The sequence below is a fragment of the Semicossyphus pulcher genome, unplaced genomic scaffold (genome assembly GCF_022749685.1).
Source record: "Semicossyphus pulcher isolate SPU_LCO1_2020_fin unplaced genomic scaffold, fSemPul1.0.p SCAF_13, whole genome shotgun sequence".
Lineage (NCBI taxonomy): Eukaryota > Metazoa > Chordata > Actinopteri > Labriformes > Labridae > Semicossyphus > Semicossyphus pulcher.
Genome location: NW_027211637.1, coordinates 23476427 through 23501484, shown reverse-complemented (window position 1 = coordinate 23501484; position 25058 = coordinate 23476427). Strand labels below are relative to the sequence as shown.

At 42.9% G+C, this 25058-nt stretch overlaps 3 protein-coding genes across 5 annotated transcripts; 2 read left to right on the top strand and 1 right to left on the bottom strand.

Annotated features, from left to right (window-relative positions):
- Positions 1–1360: 1360 nt before the first annotated feature.
- Positions 1361–7439, top strand: LOC138589573 (poly(rC)-binding protein 2-like). Of its 2 annotated transcripts, none has more exons than XM_069659927.1 (13): positions 1361–1510; positions 2316–2448; positions 2633–2656; positions 2748–2780; positions 2910–3026; positions 3874–4005; positions 4094–4222; positions 4331–4405; positions 4636–4677; positions 5042–5114; positions 5211–5266; positions 5384–5553; positions 6196–7439. In XM_069659927.1, exons 2-13 carry the CDS (start codon positions 2380–2382, stop codon positions 6230–6232), a joined length of 957 nt encoding a protein of 318 aa, XP_069516028.1. In that variant the 5' UTR covers positions 1361–1510; positions 2316–2379; the 3' UTR covers positions 6233–7439. The 2 variants fall into 2 exon arrangements, with proteins under 2 accessions (XP_069516028.1, XP_069516027.1); XM_069659926.1 differs by having other exon boundaries at positions 4636–4695.
- A 522-nt stretch (positions 7440–7961) lies between these two features.
- On the bottom strand, positions 7962–19402 carry map3k12 (mitogen-activated protein kinase kinase kinase 12). Its single transcript, XM_069660992.1, has 14 exons — positions 19215–19402; positions 17039–17559; positions 15481–15664; positions 15190–15381; positions 14932–15090; positions 14616–14774; positions 14336–14444; positions 13151–13260; positions 12797–12913; positions 12575–12709; positions 11740–12460; positions 11585–11652; positions 11128–11425; positions 7962–9717 (listed from the first exon to the last, which is right to left on the bottom strand). The coding sequence occupies exons 2-14, from the start codon at positions 17496–17498 to the stop codon at positions 9562–9564; spliced, it is 2868 nt and encodes a 955-aa protein (XP_069517093.1). The 5' UTR covers positions 17499–17559; positions 19215–19402; the 3' UTR covers positions 7962–9561.
- Positions 19403–20161: 759 nt separating this feature from the next.
- Positions 20162–25026, top strand: aaas (achalasia, adrenocortical insufficiency, alacrimia). Of its 2 annotated transcripts, none has more exons than XM_069660560.1 (17): positions 20162–20237; positions 20470–20598; positions 20846–20973; positions 21250–21305; positions 21389–21480; positions 21575–21621; positions 21886–21984; positions 22170–22313; positions 22587–22707; positions 22802–22926; positions 23128–23188; positions 23281–23371; positions 23566–23659; positions 23770–23837; positions 23928–24009; positions 24108–24192; positions 24455–25026. In XM_069660560.1, the coding sequence occupies exons 2-17, from the start codon at positions 20488–20490 to the stop codon at positions 24608–24610; spliced, it is 1560 nt and encodes a 519-aa protein (XP_069516661.1). In that variant the 5' UTR covers positions 20162–20237; positions 20470–20487; the 3' UTR covers positions 24611–25026. The 2 variants fall into 2 exon arrangements, with proteins under 2 accessions (XP_069516661.1, XP_069516660.1); XM_069660559.1 differs by having other exon boundaries at positions 23563–23659.
- Positions 25027–25058: the final 32 nt, after the last annotated feature.

Here is a 25058-nt window from a genome sequence, read left to right as displayed (position 1 = left end):
ATGGGATTAACATTAATGAAGACACTGTTTGCATGACAGTAGGAGAAAGGGAGGTGAGAGGACAATAGGTATGAGCTCTCTTTTCTTATGTAAAAGTTAAATATTTATATATGTTATTATCACATTTCATGTAGTAATGGTTAAAGTCTGTTGATCTGGTTTCTGATGTGTTTGAGAAGAGGAGTTAGGTGTGAACTCTTGTCATCTAAACGGTAATATCAGCTCATTTCATGGTAAACCCTTTATCAAGTTATACCAAACAGATAAAATGATTGAAACTGTTCAAAAACATGAATTCAATTAGTCAGAAACGGATGTTCACCTCAGCATGTCGTGATACCTTGGGAAAGACTGCTCCTGAAAGTTTTATTTATTTCTTTAGACTGATGAAAGTCAGGAGCAACCTGAACTGCAACTTCAAAAAGTGGATGAAGTGCTTTTCACAAACTACAAAGACCTACAATCTCTTTGTAATTCATATTGTAAGTTGGAAAATCAATTTGTGCTTTTGCTTCAGTCAAAGTGATTGCTTTAACCCCTTAATATTCTCAGCATTTTTAGCTCTTAACATATTTCACGTATGTTACATCCTGTTGCCTTTGAAGACAATCAATACAGATTTTTTTGTAGGCTCCATTTTCCCCCAAAATGATCAGAAACAGAATTATGCAGGAAATATTCACTACCATGCAAAGTTATTATAGGTTTGACATTTTCATTAGTTTTTTATTTTTATTTCGTCTTTCTTTTTGGTTTTTGATTTCAGTTTAGTTTTAGTTAGTTTTAAGAGTTCATAAGTTTCATTATGAGGAATTGACTAGTTTTAGTTATGCTTTTAGTTTTAGTTTGTCATGTATGAAGAGGAAAGCCTTGATGTTAAAGAAGCTGAAAAGGGTAGGATGACATCAAATATGATTTTCATGAGGCCTTTTCATTAGGCCAGTTTCTCTGAGAAGTCAAACAGAGCAGGACAAAGTGGCTATAGCTAGGCAGCAACCACAGTGTTAATCGAGGGGGAAAACGAAAACTAAGCTGATTTTACCTACAATTCAATTTAGTTTAAGTTCGTCTTGCATTGTTCATTGTAGTTTTATTCAGTTTTATTTTTTTGAAAATTGTAGTTTTTATTTTTATTTCAGTTCACGGAAATTATTATAGTTTTAGTCTTCGTTAACTATAATAACCCTGCTACCATCTAACGGTAATATCATATCGACCTGAAGTAAATGAAAAACAGTGAACCTAAATGACCCAAATGTTATAAAAAAAAAAACATCATCCGCCACAGCATCCCGGTGGGCGGGGCTGACCCGCGGAGAGGGGCGGGGCAGTTGAGAGGTCAAAGTTGAATTCATTTTGTCTTTTGTGCCAAGCAGAAGAGTGGAGTCGGATCGAACAGCGGAGTCTTTTCCCTCTTCCCCGGATCCTTTTAAAACTCCCTCCCGAACCTCTCCCCTTCCACCCTTGCCACCCTACCCACCCCCTGAACACTCTTCAAGGGACGGTTCGGGTAAGACCTCCACAAATATGGCTTTGTTGTTTTTCCTCTCAGAGTGAAGGACGGGGATAACTCGGCGTGCCTCCGTGCGCTCCCTAGGCCGCGGGATCAGGCTATTTCCTGGATCAGGCTATGCTAACCCTAGCGACTTGGATGGAAAATTACCGAGCTGTATTTAGCTTGATAGCCGAGTTAGTTGCTCGCCGCCGCTTTTCAGAAATAGCTTATAGATGTTGTAGATAAATGCCCCAGCAGGAAAAATATTCCTAAATTTCTGTAGTTGCGGTATGAATGATACGATGCTAACTTAGCCCCCAAATCTCGCTTGCGTGACTAGCTGTGATGCTATCTCTAAAATAAGATTTGCGATGTTATTCTCTGAGGCTTCTGCTTTCACTATCGATACATGTGCAATAAAAAGTTGCTGTTACAAAGAGAGGACGTTTTGGCAAGTTGCATTTAGCATCTAAAAATTAAAATGACAAGCTACATCGCAGTTTTTCAATGCCAGGATATAGACATAGCCACAGAGAGACAGTGGGTCATTGTGCTAACGTGAATGAGTGGACTCGGGCCAGTCTAATGTCAATTACTGGGCTGAAAAGTCTCTTTCTTTCGGAGTGGCTGGCTAACGTTATTAAAGTACAGTAACAAGCTCGAGTCGACAACATGTTAACTGCCTGCATCACTTCATTCATCTGCACTGACAGCAGCTTTTTTTTTTTTTTTTAGTAAACATGGCTTTCCACTGACATGTTCTCATAGTTTCCAGTAGCTACATTTGTCACTGATGGTCACATTTTCCACTCTGTTGCAGACATTCAGCCAGTGACCAAAGACCCAGTTTTTTCACCAGTTTAAATCTGGATTCAGCCGGAGAAATGGACTCAAGCCTGGTCGAAGGGGGACTTAATGTCACCTTAACCATCAGGCTACTCATGCATGGGAAGGTGAGTGTCTCTGCAAGAAATGTTTGATAGCAAGGTTAAAACCAGAGCCTCCACTCTCCTTAATTGAAGTCTCAGCTGTAGTCGACAAAATAAAACAAACCACTTCAGTTTCTCCTCTGCCATTGACCGACATTGCATGCATTTATTGCGTTAATGTGGATTTTTGTTTGCTTCTCTTCTGTAGGAGGTTGGAAGCATAATTGGCAAGGTAAGTTGTTTTTACTGCCACAATCATAATATTTACATCTTGCCCACCTTTTAGTGTTTTGTAAATATTGTGTATTTGTGTCTCCTTACAGAAAGGAGAGTCGGTGAAGAAGATGAGAGAGGAGGTAAGATGTTTTATTTAAACAGAGGACATGTGGGTAATCTAAAAGGACCATGTTTACTTTTCCAGTTACACTGACTCATGGATCATATGATAACGCTGCGACTGATTTGATGTTTCCTGTTTTGTCCAGAGTGGAGCTCGGATTAACATCTCAGAGGGGAACTGCCCGGAGAGGATCATAACCCTGGCGGGACCCACCACCTCCATTTTTAAAGCATTCTCCATGATCATTGAGAAGCTGGAGGAGGTACGATGTGCACCCTGCAACTAAGATCAGTTGTGCTTCATAGTGATCTTAGAAGACCATTTCTTTCTTAGCTATGCTGATACCTGAATTCAAGATTTGGCCAATAAGGATAAGAGTTACTAGCTGAATTAATGAACAGTCACTACTGAAGAAAACCATTAATAAGTAAATTTAGGAATAAATAATTCCTTATGGTATTAAATACATTTTTAGACATACCCCTTTCCCGTGTCTGCCTCAGAGCATCAGAGAGACACTGATTACTAATGAGAAATTCCTTTATTCAATGTTAACGTAAGTTTTAGTTACAGGTTAGTTTATTTTGGAGGGGAAGAGACCAAACGTATAATTTGGATTCGGTTCAAAACCTCTTGAATGATGAACACTGAATGATCTCTCACATCCAAACAAGCTAAAGACAAGCTAAGCTAACGTTAGCAACAGCTGGGTTTACAGCTCCTCTGGCTGTGTGGATGCTGTGTCTGTTAAATCACCAGAGTAACAATTATATTTAAAGTGAAACTGCTTTATTCATTATAGCTCTGAATAAACCGTTACTTTCTCCTCTGGCACCATACTGCTGTAATTTGTTTTTGCTCATCATTGCTTGTTTTTAGCCCATCCTAAACAATAGTTGTGCATCCATGGAGCAGCAAAGAAGAGTTGAATCCCAATTGATTATATACATTTTTCACACATATTATGGATCTGTGCATAAAATGGCATATTTGCCAATAACCAATTCTGCATTTTAGGCTGTGTCGGAAGTATAATACTGGTATCAAACAACTCTAGTGTCTAGCAAAGGATTTCTCTAAGCCCTTTTGTTGTGTCACCTTCCCTGCAGGACATCAGCACCTCAATGACTAACAGTACAGCCACCAGCAAACCGCCGGTCACCATGCGCCTTGTTGTGCCTGCCAGCCAGTGTGGCTCTCTCATTGGCAAAGGTGGCTGCAAGATCAAGGAAATCAGAGAGGTTTGTCATTCTTTCTTTTTGTAGAGTTTGAACCTCTGTGTTATCCCCGACCTATTCTAACTTGTTTTTTGTTGTTGTGTGTTTGCAGTCAGCAGGAGCTCAGGTACAAGTAGCAGGGGACATGTTGCCCAACTCAACAGAGCGTGCCATCACCGTTGCAGGGACCCCACAGTCCATTATTGAGTGTGTCAAGCAGATTTGTGTTGTCATGCTTGAGGTACGGACAGTTTATCGTAATGTTGTTTTTACTCTTGTGCTGCTTGTGTTACTATTGATGTTCATTTTTTCCCTGTGTTGTTAATGTTGGATATCTCTGTTTTCTCAGTCTCCACCAAAGGGAGTGACCATCCCGTACAGACCCAAACCCTCAGGCTCTCCTGTCATCTTTGCAGGTGGTCAGGTAAATAACGAAACCAGACTTTGTGTGTTTCAGTGTCTGCCGTTTTTGGAGCACAAAATTGCAAAAATGAATCAAATTATACACCGGCTATCGTTCTTGTTGAGGGTGTGCTGTCTGTAGCATGTCCGGCTTTGTTCTAACTGCAGACCAAGGACGGTGGACTGATGGATATTGAAGTTCACCGTGTGTGACACTGCCACACCCTCCTAAGTGCTGTTCTCTCCTTGCAGGCATACGCTGTCCAAGGACAGCACGCCATTCCACAGCCTGATGTAAGTGAAGGGCCCTCTGTAAGTGATCCAATATATTTGCAACTTCGGTCCTGGGAAGCCATGCCACCTTCTTATTTCATCCCTCTGACTCTTTATTTTTCCAACCACCACTGCCTGATTCAAACACCCATTTCACTATTGCACTGGTTTTTCTTACTTTCAACATTTTAAAGCTGATATTTATTTTCCCCTTTAGACTAAATCCATGTAGTTTTACCTTCCATTTCATAATTCCTTGCATCGTCACTACAGCCACTAACAAAAGGGAAATAATTTCAAAATTTGAAATGTATTCTAGATTTTTCCTCACTCATAATTTGTTCTCTGTTTGTTCTCCGTGTCCTTTCCTCCTTCGTTTCAACAGCTCACCAAACTTCACCAGCTGGCCATGCAGCAGAGCCCCTTCCCTATTGCACATAGCAACCAGGGCTTCCAGGGTAGGTGCACAGATTGAAAGAGAAACTGCGATTGCTGTAGATTTGTAATAATCCACCGTGTCAACACACTCACAAGGTTTCTTTGCATTTCTTCAGCTGGGATGGATGCCTCTGCACAAACTGGCTCTCATGAGCTGACCATTCCAAATGATGTAAGACACATTAATATTTTTTGTTCATTCTTAGAGAGGAAACATTTTTTTAAAGCAGCTTATTTCTTGTTGTGTGTGTTGCTGATGTGTACTCGTGTTTTTCATCATCTCCTTCAGCTCATTGGCTGCATCATTGGCCGCCAGGGCGCAAAGATCAATGAGATCCGTCAGATGTCAGGGGCTCAGATCAAGATTGCCAACCCTGTGGAGGGCTCAACTGACAGACAGGTTACCATCACTGGCTCCGTTGCCAGCATCAGCCTGGCTGAGTACCTGATCAATGCTCGGTAAGAGGCTTTAATTGTGTCTCAGCACATCCATCACAGAGCAGCCAAGTTGATGAGAAACAGCAGCATTTTAGGTCCGGCTGATTACTTTACATCTGAAATGGTGAAACTCAACTGCGTGCATATTGTCAGTGTTGAAGTGATGGTTTAAAGCGGAAGATAACGTGATAAGAAAATTCCAGTAAATCTGTGAACAGAAGCTCATTATGTGTTCATTTTGGCCAGCAGCAGTGTTATCTCATCCGTGAACATTATTTCTGCCTGAATCACGTCCGATTGATTTTCATTGGCAATGTAGGTCGTTTAAATTTTTATCAGCTTGTAAATCGCTGAATTCTTCCGAACGGTATGAAATTAGGATTGAATATCTGATTAGAGTCGAAAGATAATTAAAGTATTGATTATTACCAGGGCATTGGCCAGGATTTTACAGACATGAAATTAGAGCGGGTAAGAAAATCGATGGAAGTTGACGATAACATTTGTTATTCTCCTCACTTATCTGTATTTACCCTTTTGGGGGGACATTTTTGTTATTGCGAAATTGCATGAAGTTTGATAGTCCAGAATTTGCTTGCTGTCTTGGCTCTGATATTATAACTCAAATATTAAGGTCATCCTGTTTTCTGTTGTGCTCCTCAGGCTGTCTTCTGAAGCTACTGGACTCGCAGCCAACTGACATGGAGGATCTTCATCAGCACCTAATGTAACCCCTCCCCCTACTTTTTACCAAGAGGTCCCTTATTGAACTTAATGCAAAAACCAAGTACTCTAAACTCACTGTTTCTCCTCTGCTTTGGTTAAACACCTACTCAGTTGTAATTACACCATCATCATGATATTGGTATTTTATTTATTTATTGTTTTTAAATTCCCTTTGCATATAGTTTTGAAAGACTCCCTTCTGTTGTATTTTTTCCTCTTATTTTACTGTATATCTGTATGATCTTCTTGATATAGGTAAAACGTTTTAGAAAAATCTGAAAAGGCATAAATAATGTTTTTCTTATGTCAGATTTTTCTTAGAAAATGTAAAAATGAAGAAAAAAAGACACAATAACATTATAGATGGACTGTTCTTTCCCTTCCTTTTTAAATATCTATTTATTTTTATTTAATACACAGCTCCTTGTAAGAGTAGAACTCATTGATATTTGCCATCTTCTTTTTGAAGCTGTACTTCCTGAATGAGGCATTGTGGGTTTTAACGGGTTTCAGTGGGTGTAAATGATCACCAGTTGAAGATGTATGCAGGTATAAACCTTTTTTTAGTCTGATGGTAATTTATCCCTTGTTGTTGAGTGCGGGTTCAAAGGAGAATTTTAAGCTACATTATGTCTCACCTCTAATTTGCTGAGTAATTGTTTTGTGTCATTCCTGTGTTTCCATCCGTTTTATTTCTCGATCAGGACTTTTGAGCATTGTTGTGTATTGGATTCTGATAAGGGTGGGTGGGCCTTGGTCACATGGGGTGGGCCTGAATGAGAGGAAAATATTTTCTTTTCTCTGAAATTACTAAGACCATAGTAATGATGATGATGATAATAATAACATTGAAATGTTTGTTTTAAATAGAGAAAATATTTTTTTTAACTGCAGGGCTGGGGAATGCTGCAAGGGGCAAAACTACAAGACATATTTGTCTTTATAAGTATATTATGCTGAGGTATTAAATTATGATTAACTAGAAGGAGAATTATAGAATTAACACTAGTTTCCTGCTATCCTTTTTTGCCTGGGTCAGATTTTATTTTTTATTATTCTTTGCAGGATGAAGAAACTCACGTTTTTGTGCACGTTTTCAAACTATTGTAGATCTGGGTGCAATTAAATTGTTGAAGAAATGAAATGCAGAAATAAAAAAAAAAGATGTGAAATGCTTAAAACAGTCCTGGCTCATTCTTCTGTCGTATTGTTTACTTTTGTGACTAGAACTATTTTCAGTTTTGATTAATTTGTAGTTTATTTTCTTCCAAAGTTGTAGTAGTTTATATTTTAAATACTCAAACATGTCAATCCATTTCATAAACATCAAATGATTAACATTATACAGCTCTCGCTTGCATATTTATAGAGGTAGCTGACAAGTCAAAGATAATCCTTTATTTTTTATACAATGGTCTTGATTATGCTTGGTTCTTATTGGCTGCAGGGTGTGTTATTATTTCCCAATAATAGACACCTCTTCCAGCATTATCTCTTATATCAAGCCCAGGAATAATAATGTCCCGTGGGGGGAATCTTTTTAATTAACATTCAGGTGTGAAAGAGCTAAAAGTTTCGACATGCATAAAGTCATTAAAAATAATTTATTTCTGGTTCAGCGGTCTTCTGTGACGCAGTAACAGTACTTACTGTAGCTATGACAACAGTCCCATTTTAAACAGACATCACACGTTTTGTTTTTTTTAACCAATACATTATTTATTGTTGCTCATAATATTTTGCTTTTGATATAATTCCTATGTTACAGGTACAATGTGCAATGCTGTATAAAAACAAAACATTTCTATTCAAACCCAAATGATACTTACTGTTCTACTAGTTACCACCACGGAGAAGTGCGCTATTCCTTATCTGGCTACTTCTGCAGTTTTCTTAAAGGGTAGAAGGAACAGTTGAGGTTTTTATGAAGCTTATCAACTTTGTGAACAGCAGGAGCCTTTTTGGTTGTTTACTTGAAGAGGTATTTTACACATTAAAATCGTTTTTAAAGGTCTAAGGTAGCAGTACAATGATTTTATACAACTAAACTGTCTAAAGTGATGTAGTTCGAGTCAGCGTCGAGTGACGTCTAGAATACGTTAGCACCTACTAGCATACAGACGTTAACTGACACAGCCGTTGTCGGTCGAGTTGAATTGTGGGTAATGTAGGTAATGTAGGTTTTGACAGGGAAAAGAATGTGTCGAATAATGAAATAGAATATCTCTGGTTCTGTTGCTTTTTTTGTGTGTTTGTTTTCTACCATCTATTTCTGACAATGTTATAGAAATGCAATGCTAAATCGACAGAGCTGAGATATGACCTTAATTAGCTATGCTTGTGCCCACTATTTCTGTGAACACATGCACTACCCCTCAAATTATCAGCCTACTAATGACAACAATTTAAGAAAGTGATAGAGTAGCGCCAGTGTACTAATAAAGGCAGACGTGCAGTAAGTAAATTCAAAGGTCTCCAATCGTGTCACACATTCGATAAGCTTCATAATACCTCAAGCATGTCTTGTGTATTTGAAACTCAGTAGTAGGCGGGTTAAAAAAAATAATGTATTACCTACTGAGAATCCTAATTATGCATCATGATGTCTTGGTGAGATTTTCATTCCATTCTGACATTTTTTTTTCTTGAGTGCTGACATTTATTAACAAAAAAACATAATAACTGAAGTAATACTTTCAGGATTAAAAAAGTGTAAACTCTCACAAAATATAAAACTGACACATTCGAACCATAAATTATAAACATGTAGTCATGCATTTGTTCACAGGGCTGCATACCGTTTAGTCTTACATTTTTATCTTACAAATAAAATAAAGTTAGATATTTCTCATGTGGTATGTAATGGATATTTACATTATTATTCATTAGTATTTGATGCATTAGTGTGTGGAGTATCATGGAGGATGCTCCCAGAGTGAGGATTAGAGTGTTTAAAGGACAACGAGTGTGGTATCTTGTGCGTGCGTGTGTCTGTGGAAGGGTTTTTGCTGAACTGGAGCTATTTTGCCTAAAAAAACCCTACTGAACTTAAAGACATTATCTGAAGTCACAAGCTGCCAAAATATCTGAAGTCAGGTTATGACAAATATCCTATGTCGTCTCATGAAGGTTTGCTAGCAAACAAACTCATGAGACACCAGAAGTCCACTTGTCATAGTCTGAGCTGTGTAGTAGGTGCGATCCTCCTTGACAACAGTACTGAACTGCACTGACAGATTGGTGTACGCCTGTGATGGTTGTTCACTGGAGGGTATCTGGAGGTCTTTGTTTGTGTCCAGTGATCTATGGAGGTCCCGTGTGAGGTGCTTGTGGAGACCCCTGATAGGGTTGGGATGGGGGCACCCATGCTCCAGCACTGGGAGGACGGCTGGGCTCTCCGCTGCCGGACTGATCCAGCTCAGCACTGTCGCAGTCGGAGTCGTCACACAGGGCCCGACTCTGAATAGAGAGAGGGAAACCATGTTATACACGACCTTCAGAAACAATAGATCAGATTCATGTAGGGCTGCCACTAAGATATGTTCTCATTGTTGATGAATCTGTCAATTATTTTTCACCATAAATTGTTTAATTTTAGTCTTTAAAGTTAAAAGATTTCAGTTTTGTTCTCTTTGGCAGCACCTATGGAGATAAACGGTAATTGCAGGAGCACACTTCCTAGATATCACGACAGTGTTGCATGTGTGACGTCCACGGTTGGCTCCGGTTGTAACTCTTGATTTTCCTCGCTGACGGTCGCTTTCCTTTTCAGACTGTTTGCCTTCATCTGAGCGTCGAATTTGTCTCTTTTTCTTTGGATTTTCACTTATTTTGAAGTTGTATCTGTAGACATCCATCTTTTCTTTGTTAGTTCAACCATAGTAGATTACTGTTTACTCGCAACACTTGCAGAGAGCGGAAAAGCAGCCGCTTAGCTCCGCCTACCCTCTCTGGCAGACCAACCACTGCTGGGTATAGTCCCCACAGACACCCAGTCCGTGATAATACTTTATACTGCAAATGCAAAGGCTTTCATCAGTGGGCCATAGGCTCAATCACCATTGTGTTAGCTCATTCTGCGATAGATAGTGACTTAACAGACATTTATTTAAATGAAAATCTTCTATAGATTGAAGATCAAAATGTAGGAAGCTGAAATCTGACAATTTTCTTTAATAAATACTGAAAAGAGTTATTTGATAGATGCTAAAACGCTTCATCTTTAGATCCTCTACTGAAGTAAAAACACAAATGCACGTTAAAAATACGTTACAACTACATTTCCTGCACCCAAATACGAGACAGAAAATCTACATAGGAAAATGTACTTATCAAAAAATAAAAGCAGTCATAAATGTATGACATGTGATTTTTAATATGGATGTGTAAGCAGCATTTTACTGGGGTAAAACCTAGGGGGTCAGGCTTCTTGTAAAGGTCACAAGATAAATCTGTGGGGTCAGGAGCTCATTGTTAGGAGGAGAAGACAAATTCTGTCACACATAAGTTTTTATTTTATAGATGTTTCTCTAATTCTTTTTGTGAAATTGTTGAAAATTGTACCTTTTTTTCAAGCTGTTATATAAATGAAAGCATCCTAGTATCATTTAACAAAGGGCCCCAACCTGACACTGTCTGAGAAAGGGGTCCCCAAAAAGCCCAAAAGGGCTGGCTTGTTTCATCTGTCGCAATGCTTTCTATCATACGTTTTCCCATTAAAATGTAGTGGCTAATGTAATTTAAAATACATGTACTTGAGTAAATGTATTCAGTAATTTTCCATCCCTGGTTTTTGGGGTTGTTGTTTTTGCATCAGTCTAAAAGGATGACATAAACTGACACATGCAATCCTCCGTGGAGATGCTCTACCTCATTAGGATTCTGCCCGGCGTCCAGCTGAGCTTTGGCCTGGCCCAGCGCTCCGTCTCGCTCCGACAGGCCGTCCGAAGCCTGCGCGGGATCGGTGTTGTCCGCCGGGATCTCGGACCCCTGAGAGAGGAGGTCGTCGCTGCGGTCGTCCAGCCTGTCGTCCGTGTTGGTGCTGACCACGTCGGGGGTGCCGCTGTGAGAGTGGTCGGTGGTGTGGCCCTCCTCGCCGTCCGACACCGACAGGTTCTCCGAGCTGAAGGTGGACACCGACTGACACTTTGTGATGCTGGTCGGACGTCTGGGGAGATTAAAAAAGAAGAGAGATATTGCTGAGTTGATGATGTGGAAGAATGGCATTTAAAATCATTCTTTGTTCTCAGAATAAATCAGCATCTTGTCAGAAAGGAAGGATAGCTTCAGGGAATTTTCCAGTGACGAAGGACGACAAGTTACTCACCGTCTCCGTGGTAACTCAACCTCACTGTCAACTTCACCCTCCTCCTCTTCTGATGACACTCCACGCCTCTGTAGTCGGAAAAATGCACAAATGAAAATGATCAAAGTGTTACCAGAGGAATGCTGAGGAGGATGTTTAGATCTCAGGCTCTGTACCTGTTTGCGTGTGATAGCTGCTCTGTACAGAATGGCTGAGGGAGTGAGGTGCTGACTCCCGATCCCCCCTGATGCCCCTCGAGGCAGCCTCACAGCACCTGCTCCATCCTCCTTATCCTCCCCGTCATGAGGCAGACGTGGAGATCCCAGAGACCCCCTTCCTGCCGCCGCCCCCCTCCCGCACGGCGAGTCCGGGCTGCTGGAGAACGGGAACGACGCAGCGTCCTCGCTCGGCGTGTCGCTGCGTGGAGGAGTTTCTGTGAGATCATCGAGACCAGCTGCCCCCACCTCTGACCCCCCTAACCCTGCAGAAGCACTGAGGCTCCCACCTCTCTCCAGCCCGCCCACTGAGGTCTCCCCTTTTCCCTTCTCGGCCTCCAGCGTGGTGCAGATGAGGTCAGGGCTGGAGGAGGAGAGCTGCCTCTGCTGCTGCTCGTGGCTGAGGCCTCGCAGGGCTGCAGACGGCTCCAGGAGCTGCTTGGAGGTGTTATTGGTGGAACCGTTAGCCTGGACAGCTGAGTCCTTGTTAGGGCAGGACTGAGTCGCTTTAAGTCCAGCCAGGTCCCCGCTGCTGCCCTTACCGGGCTTGCGATGACGGGTCTTTACCCTCCGAGAGCGACTGGGAGAGGTGGAGCTCCTGTTGGGGCAGGCTGGGATTGTGACTTGCATCACGGAGGAATCCATTTTGGGAATGATTACCTCAGACTTGAGGATGTCTGGCCTGGAAGAGAAGAAGGGATTAGTCAACAATACAACCCACCAGCCTATTGAATATTCATTTAGCCGTCTCAGTATCAATCTTTTATCAAAAAACGACTGAAATGAGATGTCACACCTCTTTCCTGAGGGCAGTTTCTGTGGGACGTTTCTCTTCTTGATGAGTTTGTCCATGGTGTTGGAGGAGCTGCTCTGTCTGGAGCTGTGGTGCTTAAACAAACCGGGGTACTTCTTATCCAAAGACTGCTCCCTCCTGGAATAAATAACACCAAAGTTTAAATGCATTGCGGCTATTATTTGTAAAGAAAGATAAACCCTGTGTTCATGGACTGATTTGCACCTCTGCAACTCTTTCTCTTTGAGCTCCAGCTGCAGCATGACAGCGCTGAGCTCCATGTAAAGGTTGTTAGCCCTCTCCAGTTTCCTCTCATAGTGCTCGCGGATGTCCAAAGCATGCCTGAGAAGAAAAGAGGCTGCTGTCATTGTGCATCCGCATGAGAGATTCCTAATTCTCCACAATAGACATGCACTCAGGGCACTTATTTCATGCACAAGGGCGGACAAAGGCATGACATCGAGAAATGGGACACGCTGAGAGTGGCCTCATACAGGAAAGCTAACAGGGATAGTGCCATTGTGTACTGGTTGGACACCCTGAGATACCGTGAAGCTATGCGTCTGAAATCTAACAGACCTGAGCTCCTCTCTGCGTCGGTTGATCAGTTCCTCATCGAGCCGGTGGAGACAAGTACCCTCAGATTTAATCTTCTCAAAGTGCTGTTTCACCTCTTCTCGCCATTCAGCCTGATGAGAGCACATATCTGTTAAGCAGCGTCGCTCAGCCAGAGTTCACATCAAAACCATGTTAATGTTTGATAACTGTTCAAAAGCATGTGTTCATGCATGTATATTTGTGTCTCTTTGTATTTAAATTAGGGTTGCAACTTAAAGGGCCAGTTAGCTGATTTTCAACCTCAGTCCTATCATGCTATTACGGGGAGCTAACGCCATTATGGTAGGTAAAAATGCAATTTCGCGAGGACGCTATCCTCTCCTAACGCGCCATCAGGCGGAGGCCAGGGAGCTCACTAAACTACACTTCCTCAATCTAGGACGCCCGCCTCCGATGACATGTCGGAAAAGTTTTGAAATGTAGACTGCAGACCCGAAGATTTTTTAGCAAACCACCGGTATATTCTCGTCATATTTCTGATTCTGTCCCGCTCTGAGCCATTGCCTGCAGTGAAAATGGTATTTCACTCCAGCATCTCTTGCTGGGCCGTTCCTTTCAGAGGTAGGGCCGCAATGCAGGCTGGGTGTTGTAGGAATGTAGAATGGGTGAAACCACGAGCTGTTTGTGCAACTTTCTCCACAGCTATGGCGCCAATTTCTAATATTACTGCTTCCATCGATTACAGAGAACACCAGCTTTGACTGACAGTGGCTTTTTTCCTGGGCTGAATTTGTCCTTTAAAACCATTTCTCATAATTGATTAATCTTCCGATTATTTTCTCTAATAACTTTTAGTCCATAAAATGTAAAAAGAAATAGTGAAAATCTTCTTAATATAATTCCCAAAGCCCAAAGTGACATCTTAAAATTCCCTCTCTTGTCAAACCGACTGTCAAAAACCCCAAAACTCCTCATTTACTGACATAAATGACAGAAAAACAGCAAATCCTCACATTTAAGAAGCTTAAACCTGCGAATATTTTGACATTTCTGCTTGAGAAATATCTGAAAAGATGAATCAATTACCAAAATAGTTGGCGATTATTTTAATTGTTGTGGCTCTATTTGAAATGAATGCTTTCTGTGCTTTTTGGTGCAGTTACAGACCCTCCATATTCAGACAGGGATCCAGAGAGGTGACCATACCTGAGACTTGAAGTAGGTCTCTTGCGGAGTGGACAGCACATCAGCTGAAGCTATATCCAGATGAAGAAGGATCTGACGGAAAGAGGGCCTATTCCTGGGCTTACAGTTCCTGCAAATCCATGATGTGAAAGACAATAACAGATAATCAATAAAGTCCCTGAACCACAGACTAACGCCTCCCAATGCATCTACTCTCGACCTTTGCTTCTACCACTCTGAGGAGCTCATTTTCTCTGCTTCCTTTCCTCATTCTAACTGTCTATTTCCAGGTGCTACTCACCAGCACTGTCTGAGGAGGATCTTGAAGCCATCGGGGCAGCTCTCAGGTACAGGCAGCTGCAGGCTGTTGTTTCCCACACCCCAGATGATGGCAGATGAGTCAACATCTTTGTATGGGATCTCTCCGGTTAGCATCTCCCACAGCACCACTCCAAACGACCTTAAAGGTAAGTTAAGCTTGATTTAATCAGGAAGTCTCATTGAGGTCAACGACAACAGTTCACTTACTCAAAATATCGGTAAAAAGAACCTTTAATCCCTCAGAGAAATTAAAGTCTGCCCCTCGTGATATTGATACATTTCAATGTTTATCTTACCAGATGTCCACTTTTTCAGACACTGGCTCATTCCGGATGACTTCAGGAGCCATCCAGGCTACCGTGCCAGCAAACGACATCTTGGTGCTCTTGTCACTGAGCTCCTTTGAGGTGCCGAAGTCAGAGATCTTCACCAGGTCGTCATGTGTAATTAGCATGCTGCAAAGGTGAGGTTACATGTACATTTTACATGGCAATAAGGAGGAATCTGACATTTCAGGTCTTGTGTTGATTAATGTGTTGAGATCAGCTGCTTACTTGGGGGACTTGAGGTCTCTGTGGATGATTTTGTGGAGGTGCAGGTAGTTCATGCCACCAGCAATGCCCATGGCCCAGTCAATCAGGAGGGAGGGGGTGATTTTACGACCCGCCCTCAGCACCTCGTACAGTTGTCCTTGGGCACAGTACTCCATCAGGATACAGTAACAAGGAGCCTGGGTGCACACGCCCCTGCAAAGGAAGCACGGCAGTCAGATAACACATCATATCAAAGTCAGATTTATGCAATTAAAGACACGTGACCCTGCAGGATCTCACGAGTTTCCTCACTTGAAAGTGATGATGTTGGGGTGCTTGAGTTTGCGGAGGTGTTTGATCTCGGTCTCTTTGATGTCCCGCACTTTCTTTACAGCCACGTCTTCTCCGTGGAACTTGCCGAGGAAGACGGCCCCCTGCGCCCCGCTGCCCACCCACTGCAGGTCAGAGATTTCCTCGAAAGGGACTTCCCAGGACTCTAAACGCACACCAACAATTCCAAAAAAACAGAGGCTCCATGAGTAAATGTGAGACGTTACACAGGGATTGCAACAGATATTTCAGTAGCATCCAATGAGTAATTACTCAAATTAAATCCTTCACACGTTGCAAACCCTCCGAAAGTCAATATGTACTCTTGCCAGTTTGCTTAGCAAATGCTAGCTCCATGCTACACATGAAAAGGGGCTGGCAGGACACAATTACATCATACAAAAGGCCTGTCATGTTCAAACAAATGTTATATTGACAACTTATCCAGCAGACCATTACATTTCTACCCAGAGATAAGAGAAAAATCGAGGGGAAAAACACAGTCCACTCATTCTGTAATCTGTCTGTCATCTGTCATATTGACTCTTCTTAAATGACTGTGAGAGCTCGGTCACTAAGGAGAGACGAGCCCGGCAGAATAAGAGAGACAGGCAAATCAATTCTTCATGAGGTCCACAGAAGTGTCGAGATCTCTGGAGAGCTGCCGCAGCTCAGGCGGATGCACATGATGCCTTCCCTGGCCAGCTGTGAAGACTCACAGTAGCCGATGACTGAGCGTGAGTCGGGCTGACGGAGCCGTGAACACAGTCACGCTGCAACCTAGCTGGACACGGTGTCAGTCACAGAGGAAGGAAGATAATGGGGGGTCTAGTGTCGGACAATAACAAAGTACACTTGAAGTTCTTGTAGTTTGTTGCAACTCGACAACTGAACTCTGCATTTCAGGGGACACTATCTTCAGCTGTGGTCACAAAAGGCTCTTTGCAGATTGAGATTTAGAATAAAACAAATTCTAAGTTTATAAAATACTGTTCATTGTTTTAGGCGTGTGACTCAAAAGCAGTGTACAGCTGGAGCCATGTCACAGAAAGTCAGAGAATGAGTTTCTTCCTCCTCATCCTGTTAATCCTCTCGCGACCTTCTCAGATTGATCTTGTGACCCTTTGGAGGAGCCTGACCCCTAGATTGGGAACCATCAGACTGTATTTAGATAATCCACCTCTACCAGCTTTGCACTGTTGCATCCCTAATAATCGATCAAGTTGCTCAATATTTATGCAATTTCTGTGCAGGGTGACGACTTTTACTTTTAATACTTTTAAATACAGTTTGCTGGTAATACTTCTGTACTTTTATTTTGGGTTTTGTAATTTGGCATATTTTTAAAACATTGTATCATAGATTTTTCATAAAATAAAGGTTATCAATACTTTCAGCAACACTGTGGAGTTCAAACTTCATCCTTAGATAATTCTTAGGTGCATCTCCATGTTTAAAAAGCCACCACAGTAATATCATAGGGAAAGCATGACATGTTAAAGTGAGACATCCTAGAGGTGGAACATTTACTGACATATACCTTCATGGCTGTGTTTGTGTTCAGTGGAGTAGGCCTTTCCAATCATCGTCCAGACTGGCTTTAGGCAGCCAAACAGTCCCTCCAAAAAACCTCCACTTCCTGATTGTAGCCGGATGTTCTCCGACTGGCTCCGGACAGCACCGGCCTCCGGACTGTGCCCGGCCTCTGCCCCGCCGCACTGGCACGCCTCATGTTCATGTAGTTTTAGCACGCTGTTGTCAAAGTGGGCCGAGGGTCCATCGCTGGGTGTGGGGCTGCTGCCGCCCGGCGCCGCCTGTCCGCCAGTGTCAATGGACAGCACGTTACGGAGGACACACTGTGTGGGGGTCAGGTCCGTTTCGGGGGTGCACGCAGGGGTGTCTCCATCGAGTCTTCGATAGGGGGGTTCTGAGATGGGGGTGCTGAAGCCTGACAGGGAGGGGGAAGGGGCACGGGGCTCATGGATACAGGTCCCACTCATCAGGGGTTTCCCCAACACAGCAGGTTAGGTTGGATGGAGGATGGTCGGATGAGAAGTAAGCCTGGAGGAGAAGATTTATGATAAGAAGCACGTTAGAATGACTCATAATTGTTTGTGGAGCCATATTTTATCTGTGTTAACAGGTAAACAATGTTCAGACTGCTTTTTAGGATAGAAACAAGTGTAGATTAACTTCAGCACTGGACAGCTCCAGGAGAGGATGGGCAGCTACATTTGCAGTAAGGAGCTGTCCAGTGCTGAAATGGTGCTACCTTTACTTCCACTGTTTCTCTGTTTATAAATCTGTAAAGTATACAGTTGTTCACTACGGACACCAACATCAGTACCGGCCCCTGACACTGCCAAAAATGTGCTATAGGGTATCTGCAAGAATGCCAATCAATTGCACCGATTCAATACCATAACCAGCCCCAGAAAATCAACAGGTTTAGGTAAATGATCATGTGAAGATGACAAACAACAACACTGTGGAGCAAGCCAAGAGTGTAATGTAAGTCAAAGCGAGCTAAATGTCAGCAATGAGTTCACCACTAATCATATGTCATATTTTTAATCGCACTGGTATCAGAGGGGTACTCAGTATCGGGCCTTCTTAACTCTGAGTATCTCATTATGTATCGAGGAGGAAGAACATTGTGTCAGAGCATCTCTACTTAAGTAAGCACTAACTTTTGTTTTATTCAAGCAAATGCCAAAAACAGTGGAATCGTGCTGTGAACTGGGCACTCATCCAGTCCCCCAGTTTAACCACTCACAGTCACTCTTTTTCCAAAACCAAACCCAGTCTGAATCATGTCTCTTCTCTGTGTGTATGAATGGGAGAACCAGCCTGCCCAGTGGAGCCATCACCCAGAGTGGAAGTGGGCTTTATGAATGAAGCGAGCAGAGGAGGTTGCACAAGTCCTCAGCTCTGGATGTCACCTGTTCTTTAACTGTCCCTCTGAGGAGCATCAGAGTCCTACAACATCAGAGCAGAGCTACTCAGCAGCTCCCATATGTCGTCCGTCATGCCTCAAGTAAAGAGCATTGTGTGCATATGAAGAATATGACGAATTGCATAACCAGCACAGTGTGGATGTATACGTAGGTCCGTGCGTGCCTGCCTGCCTGCATGTGTGTGTATGTGTGTGTAAGAGAGAGAGAGAGAAAGAGAGAGAGAGAGAGAGAGAGAGAAAGCACATGTATCCAATTCACATATCCTACACCAGCTCCATTTCTTGTACTGCACCACTGCACGAGAGGAGCGAAATGAGAGCGTGAAAAAACGGGCAATAAACAACCACGGGGCCTGTGCGAAGACGGAGCAGTGCACACACGCACACAAACGCAGGAAGATCAATCTTTAAATAACCGAGGATGTGATGATGACACTCAGCAGCATCATAGCCGACGTGCATGAATCGCGAGCCCGATGCCCACTATAGTCCATGCCAAGTCAAACTGCCGCAGCGTCTCAACATTTAACTCAACGTTGGCATCAACACAAATATTCCGTAATGTGGGCTTCCTCCCTGCACAAATATGATTTTCTAGCATTCATCGACGATGATTGCTTTCTTGGCAGCATCAGTTCAGTGGTGCAGTGTGAGCGGCGTGAACGCTACCGCACCAAGCAACGGCATCAAACCTAACGTCCCGAGATACCTGATTTCTTATTCAATCGGCATTTAACCGGATAGTATGACATTCCCATACCTTTCTGCCTGCTTGATGTCGCGTTGTCAAGTGAAAGGGGTGGGCTCGGCTTTCTATTTGTCGGTGATAACGAGCAGATCGTTGTTGTTCTTCGGTCCAGGTTGTCTGTTGTATTTCCAGTCCCTGTATCCACGAGTTTCACGCTACTGGGATGGATCCCAGCGGGCAAATTGTGTTATCAATAACCGGGGACCCATGCAACGTGAGGCGCGCTGGGTTTTTTGGGGGAGGGAGCTGTCTCCTTCCCAGTGCTGAATTGACGTCACGGAGATGCGAGTAGCGCCGCAAGGGGGCGCCACCACCATCCTCTCTACAAACACAGACACGGAATTGGCTTTTTCCATCATCGCATCCATCTTTTCAATTCCAAAAATGTGTCTTTATGAGGGCACTTTCATTCACTGATTTCTATGCTGACTTTCAACCAAAGGTCCCGGTTCATGTCACCCAGCATCCGTCCTCCTCCTTCTCCTCCTCCTCCTCCTCCTGCTGCTGCTGATGTGTCCTTGAGCAAGACACACTGAATCCCCGCCGGATCCAGGGAAGCTGGATTGCAACTGACCGCGCGCCATGCCTTCAGTGTTGAAGAGGGAAAGACGGCATTTTTTTTATCTTCATCATAATCACGATACAGATGCCTGTTTATAATTTCACCAATAACAACACAAAAAACATATATAGAGTATGGATAAATTCATGTGACAAAAGCACATGAAACAAATAGATTTTCATCAGTTAAAACATCATAAATGTATTTTAGGTGCCTCAACTTCATAACAGGAAACACTTGGTACCTGTTTGGCTTAATGTGTGTGCAATGTTACTCTGTATCCTCAAGAGGGCAGCACATTCAGCTTTTTCGCTGCACTCCGCACTGTATGACCCTTCGACTTGCCGTAGTTTACACACGGCGGGATTGACTTGAAGCAAGGAAGCCAAAAGTGTCACAACAACAACGTAGCGTGTAATGTTGTTTAGAAACCTCGCGCGCAGTTGACTACAATACGTATTGCACACTTAAAGGTAATTTCTACGATTAATAAAACGAGGACTTAGTGTTATTGTAGACAGAACAAAGCGGACATAAAAGTGGTTAGCTAGAACCAGCTAGCTAGCTTACTTTGAGTTTAACCGTTAGCTAGCTGTTTGTGTAGTGTTTTCCCCGCGTGTAACTGTACAGTAAGCTGTTGGGTTGTGAACACGACGTCCTCTTCTTTGTGTTTACTTACGTGACTGATTCATGGTGTGTTTTCAGGGTTTCACCGACTTGAAGATGTGCTCTCTGGCGTTGTTTCCCCCTCCGCTGCCCTCCGGACAGACCACTCTGTGCGAGTCCAACAACGAGCTGCTGTCAGGAACCACCACCGAGGACCGGCTGAAACAGGTCTGAATCAAGCCTGCTGCCCGTTTACATGACGTTATGATTTATAATTAAGTGCTGAAAGACACAGGAATGAGCCAGCTTCAAGTGAGCTCAGTTGTTGACTAATTGTTGTTTTGGGGTATAAGCAAGGGTCCAAAACCACAGCCCAACTTGAACCTCCAGAAAATCATGTAATTAAATTGTTGTTAACTTTGTGTATGTGCTTCGCCTACTAAAGATCTATGCCATGGTTGTGTGTTTCCTGCAGGACTCCAGTCCCCTCAGTTTGTATTTTCCACGAGAGTCTTTGAAGCTGCACAGTCGCACTGAAAGCAGCAGCAAGGCAGCTTTCCTGGACCACTCTGAAACTCTGTGGATGAGGAGTGCTGCAGCATGGTGCGCCACACACATGGAGATTACATGTTGGAATTGCAGCATACAGTGACACATTATTTACAGTCAGTTGCCAGTTTATGATGACACTCAGATGAAATTAGAATGGTTTTAACCTTAAGCAAACACAGCAATATTGTACACATGTGCTGTGAGTCAATTTCAAGAAGCCATAAATTGATAACAGGCTGCACCTGTCAGTAAAAAGCACAGTAAAAAACAGCTGCACCTCATAGTCACTCAAATCATCACAGCTTCACTTATCTCTGTCCATTTCAGGCGGGATGGTGGCCTCATGGGGCTTCTCACGGAAATTACAAACTCATACACAGAAGGTACGCCTGTTTTCCTTTAACACATATTGACCTAATCCTATGTGTATTTGTGTATATGATAACCGTGTCTGTTGCTCTTGTAGTGCCTAAATGGCTGTCAGTAAGCTCTGGTTGTACCCTGGCGTTGCTCCAAAGAGTCTCATCCTTTCACGGCTCCCTGTTTCCTCATCTCACTGTGAGTTCTGTTCGCCAGTTTAATGTGTACTGATGTCACAATACACTTTATTACAAGATGTTTGTGTATTACCTGTTTGTTATTTTTTCCACAGTTGAGCAGTGAGGACATGATTGCTGAGTTTTCACAGGTACTGAACTGGTAAGTTCCAATGTCACAATCTGTACCTGTATTTATTATGAAGACAGTGGCTTCTAAGGGATGATATAACTTCATTCTTAACAGTTGGTTGTATAAGATAAGAATACATTTAAACACTTTAAAGCTCTTGGACAATTCTGATGGAAATGGCTTGAAACTAATTTTAAACTAAGCTTAAACATGAAAATGACAAAAAACTTGTCTTCAAGTTCTTCACTTTAATAGTTTGTGACCTTTCCTGCTTTTTCCGGCTTGCTTTACCAGGTCCGATTGTGTAGTGCGAGCCTTTGCCTGGCATCCTCATGCGGATAAGTTTGCTGTAGCCCTGCTGGACGACTCCATTAAGATCTACAACCCCAAAAGGTACTGCGACAAAGCCCCGAAGGAGGTGGACGCTGACTATCTTACATTTATAAGATTGAATCTTTCAAACAAACATGTAGCAGTATAAGTCTGAAACAATTGTAATTTCAGAGTTGTAATGTACTGTATTGAGCCTCTGTTGCATCACAATCGAGCTGTGTGTAACTCTTGGCTCTGTCTCTCAGTGCCACCACTCCGACACTGAAGCACCGTCTGCAGAGGAGCGTTGCAGCCGTGCAGTGGAAGCCGCTGTGTGCGTCTGCCCTCGCTGTCGCTTGTCAAAACTGTTTACTGGTCTGGCATGTGGACCCCTGCTCTCTGTCAACCAGGTAGGTAAACTCTAGTGGGATCTGCAGGTATTTAAGTCTTAAAATAATGGGAATAATTATCCTCAATAAAGGCCATAGGAGTTTAGAAGTTCTTTAAAAAGGTGTTTTTTTTGTTGTATGTGGTTGTCAGTTTTGAGACCTTTTATACATTTGTATTTTTAAAAAAGTATTGTTTTAAAAAAGTTATAAAAAAGTCATTAAAGTTGGTGAACACTGCAGGAACCCTGACATTTATTTCTTGTGCCATGCTCCTCTTCCTCCCGACACATCCAGGCCTTCCTCTGGTTGTGCTCAAGTCTTGTCTCATCCCGGTCACTCTCCCGTCACCTCCATCGCCTGGTCTCCAAACGGCTCCCTCCTCGTGTCGGCCTCGCCCGTGGACACTGCAATGATGGTACACGCATCCTTCACAAAGTGTCTGGAATCTTTTACTGCGTTGCTGTGGTTGTGTTTAGTTTTTTTCCGATTGACATCGACGTCTCTTTCAGGTTTGGGATGTGGCGTCGGAAATCTGTGTGCCGCTTCAGCGTGTTGGCGGAGGAGGGGTCACCTTCCTGTCCTGGTCCCCTGATGACAGCCACGTCCTGGCCTCTACACCATCAGCTCTGTTCAGGTTAGATGAAAAGTTTCACAAGAGTTTTTTTCTGTCATGATGAGTGTGTGTGGCCACTTATAATAGAGGCACTCACCTCATGAATACTTATGAGCATGTCAGGGATTAGTGGCATTATCTGTAGTTTAGCAGGTGTTCAAAGATAATAAGTGGACAGGAAGTGGAGTTTCGACACATGGATAAGTAAAGTCTCTTCTTCAGGGTCTGGGAGACCAGGATGTGGACCTGTGAGCGTTGGCCATGTGTGAAAGGGCGCTGCCAGGTAAGAACAATGTTCTAAAGTGAATGTCCAATTAGGTTACGAAATATTTTTGTAAAACATCTATTAAAAAACATGATTTTGTTTGTTTTAAGTCTGGCTGTTGGAGTCCGGATGGGAGTCGGCTTCTCTTCACCGTACAGGGAGAGACTGTCATCTATGCTCTGACCTTCACTGATGCACCAGGTTATCCTTCTGTTTTTGTACAAAATAATCTGTTGTTTTTTTTTAACACAGCCTTGTTGGGAATTAATTTGCAGCCTAATTAGTCTTCCTTTTAAATTTATATGTTTGAGCTTTAATAACTTTTTCAATTTAGCAGGTTATTTGATGTATTTAAGAGACGAGCAGCATTTTTTGATTGCATTGTTGCTCAGCAGGTGTACCTACATGCACATCAAAGGGGCCACAGGCAGCAGCAGTTGTGGCCGACCTGTCAGAGACGACCTTTAACACACCAGATGGAGACATAATGTAAGAGCTTTGCATCACTTATTGTCCGGCTCACAGGCAATCTGCAACCACTTCCTGTAGAGCTAGCACAGCGTTCAGTGTCACTCACCTCTGTCTGATTCTTCTGCCAGTGTTGGTGGGGAGATCCAGTCTTTAGCGTGGGACCCAACAGGAGAGAGGCTCGCTGTGCTTCTCAAAGGTCTTTCACACTTTCTCTTCACCTTGATGAATCTTACACTCGTATTTTATTTTATGTCTCTTATAACTCTCAGTCTCCGTCTTCTCTCAGGCGATCTACAGGCAGCAGACCGGACTGCAGTCATAGCCGTATTTAAGACACGAACAAACCCTATTTTTGAGCTTCTGCCATGGTGAGTACTTTCCTCTGTGGTTCTGTTCTTATTTGTGTAGCTTGATTAGATCTTGAATGTATTAAAGCACTGAAATATTTTTGTGTTTCTGTGTTAAGTGGTTTTGTTCAAGGGGAGCCCGGTGCAGAGCCAAGACTGATGCAGTTCCACCCCAGTTTCGGGCACGGAGCTCTGCTCACTGTGGTCAGTCCTACCATTTTTTCGGTCCTATTATGTTTCACTGAATAAAGTGGAAGTCTCAGCCGTAAACAGGATTATCGGCAGGTGTTGGATTGAATTTCCTAAAAATAATTGCCTGAGAATGTATTAAAAAGCCTACATTTCATTCACAAAATGTAGACCATAGAGTTTGTTATATATATTACTTTGTATTCAGTTGCAGGCTGTTTTGAAGAGGTTATGCATTTACTAAAAACGGGATCATTTCAACTCTTTGTGTTCTCAGTGTTGGTCCAGCGGAAGAATCACCCACGTGCCTTTCTACTTCCTGAGTTCTGGCGTCCCTCAGTCCGGACTCAGCGGCAGCCCGTCACTACAACGACCTAAAGCAAGACCAGCAGACTTTGCCAATCAGTCGCTTTTTACAGAGCTCATCTCATGACCGAGCCCTCACCCGCCATCACCTGCTCACAAGTGATTTCTGTTTTCTTGGATTCTCAATAAATGTTTAGAAAGTTCTTGCTATAATAAGATTTATTTTCTGACTTCTTAAAGTATTTAAAATGAATAGGATGACCAGGATCAGCACCTTCTTTAAGAACAAGTACTTTATGTGAGTTTGGTACACAGCTAACAGGTTTTTTTTACCCACAATGCAACTCGGCTTCCAACATTCAAATAGTGGCTGTGTAGCCTTGGCGGAGCTGAGGTGCGACTCCATAGGTCAGGGAAACACTTCTCTCTTACTTCTTAAACTTCTTTAGCCCTAGTAAACAGTGACTCAAGTGATGTCATATGAGGCAATATATCAGCCCTGTGGCTGCTCCCTCCAGCACTTTTTTCTGCTAGTTTTGTAAACTGACTGATGTATTAAATCAAAGAGTTTCCCA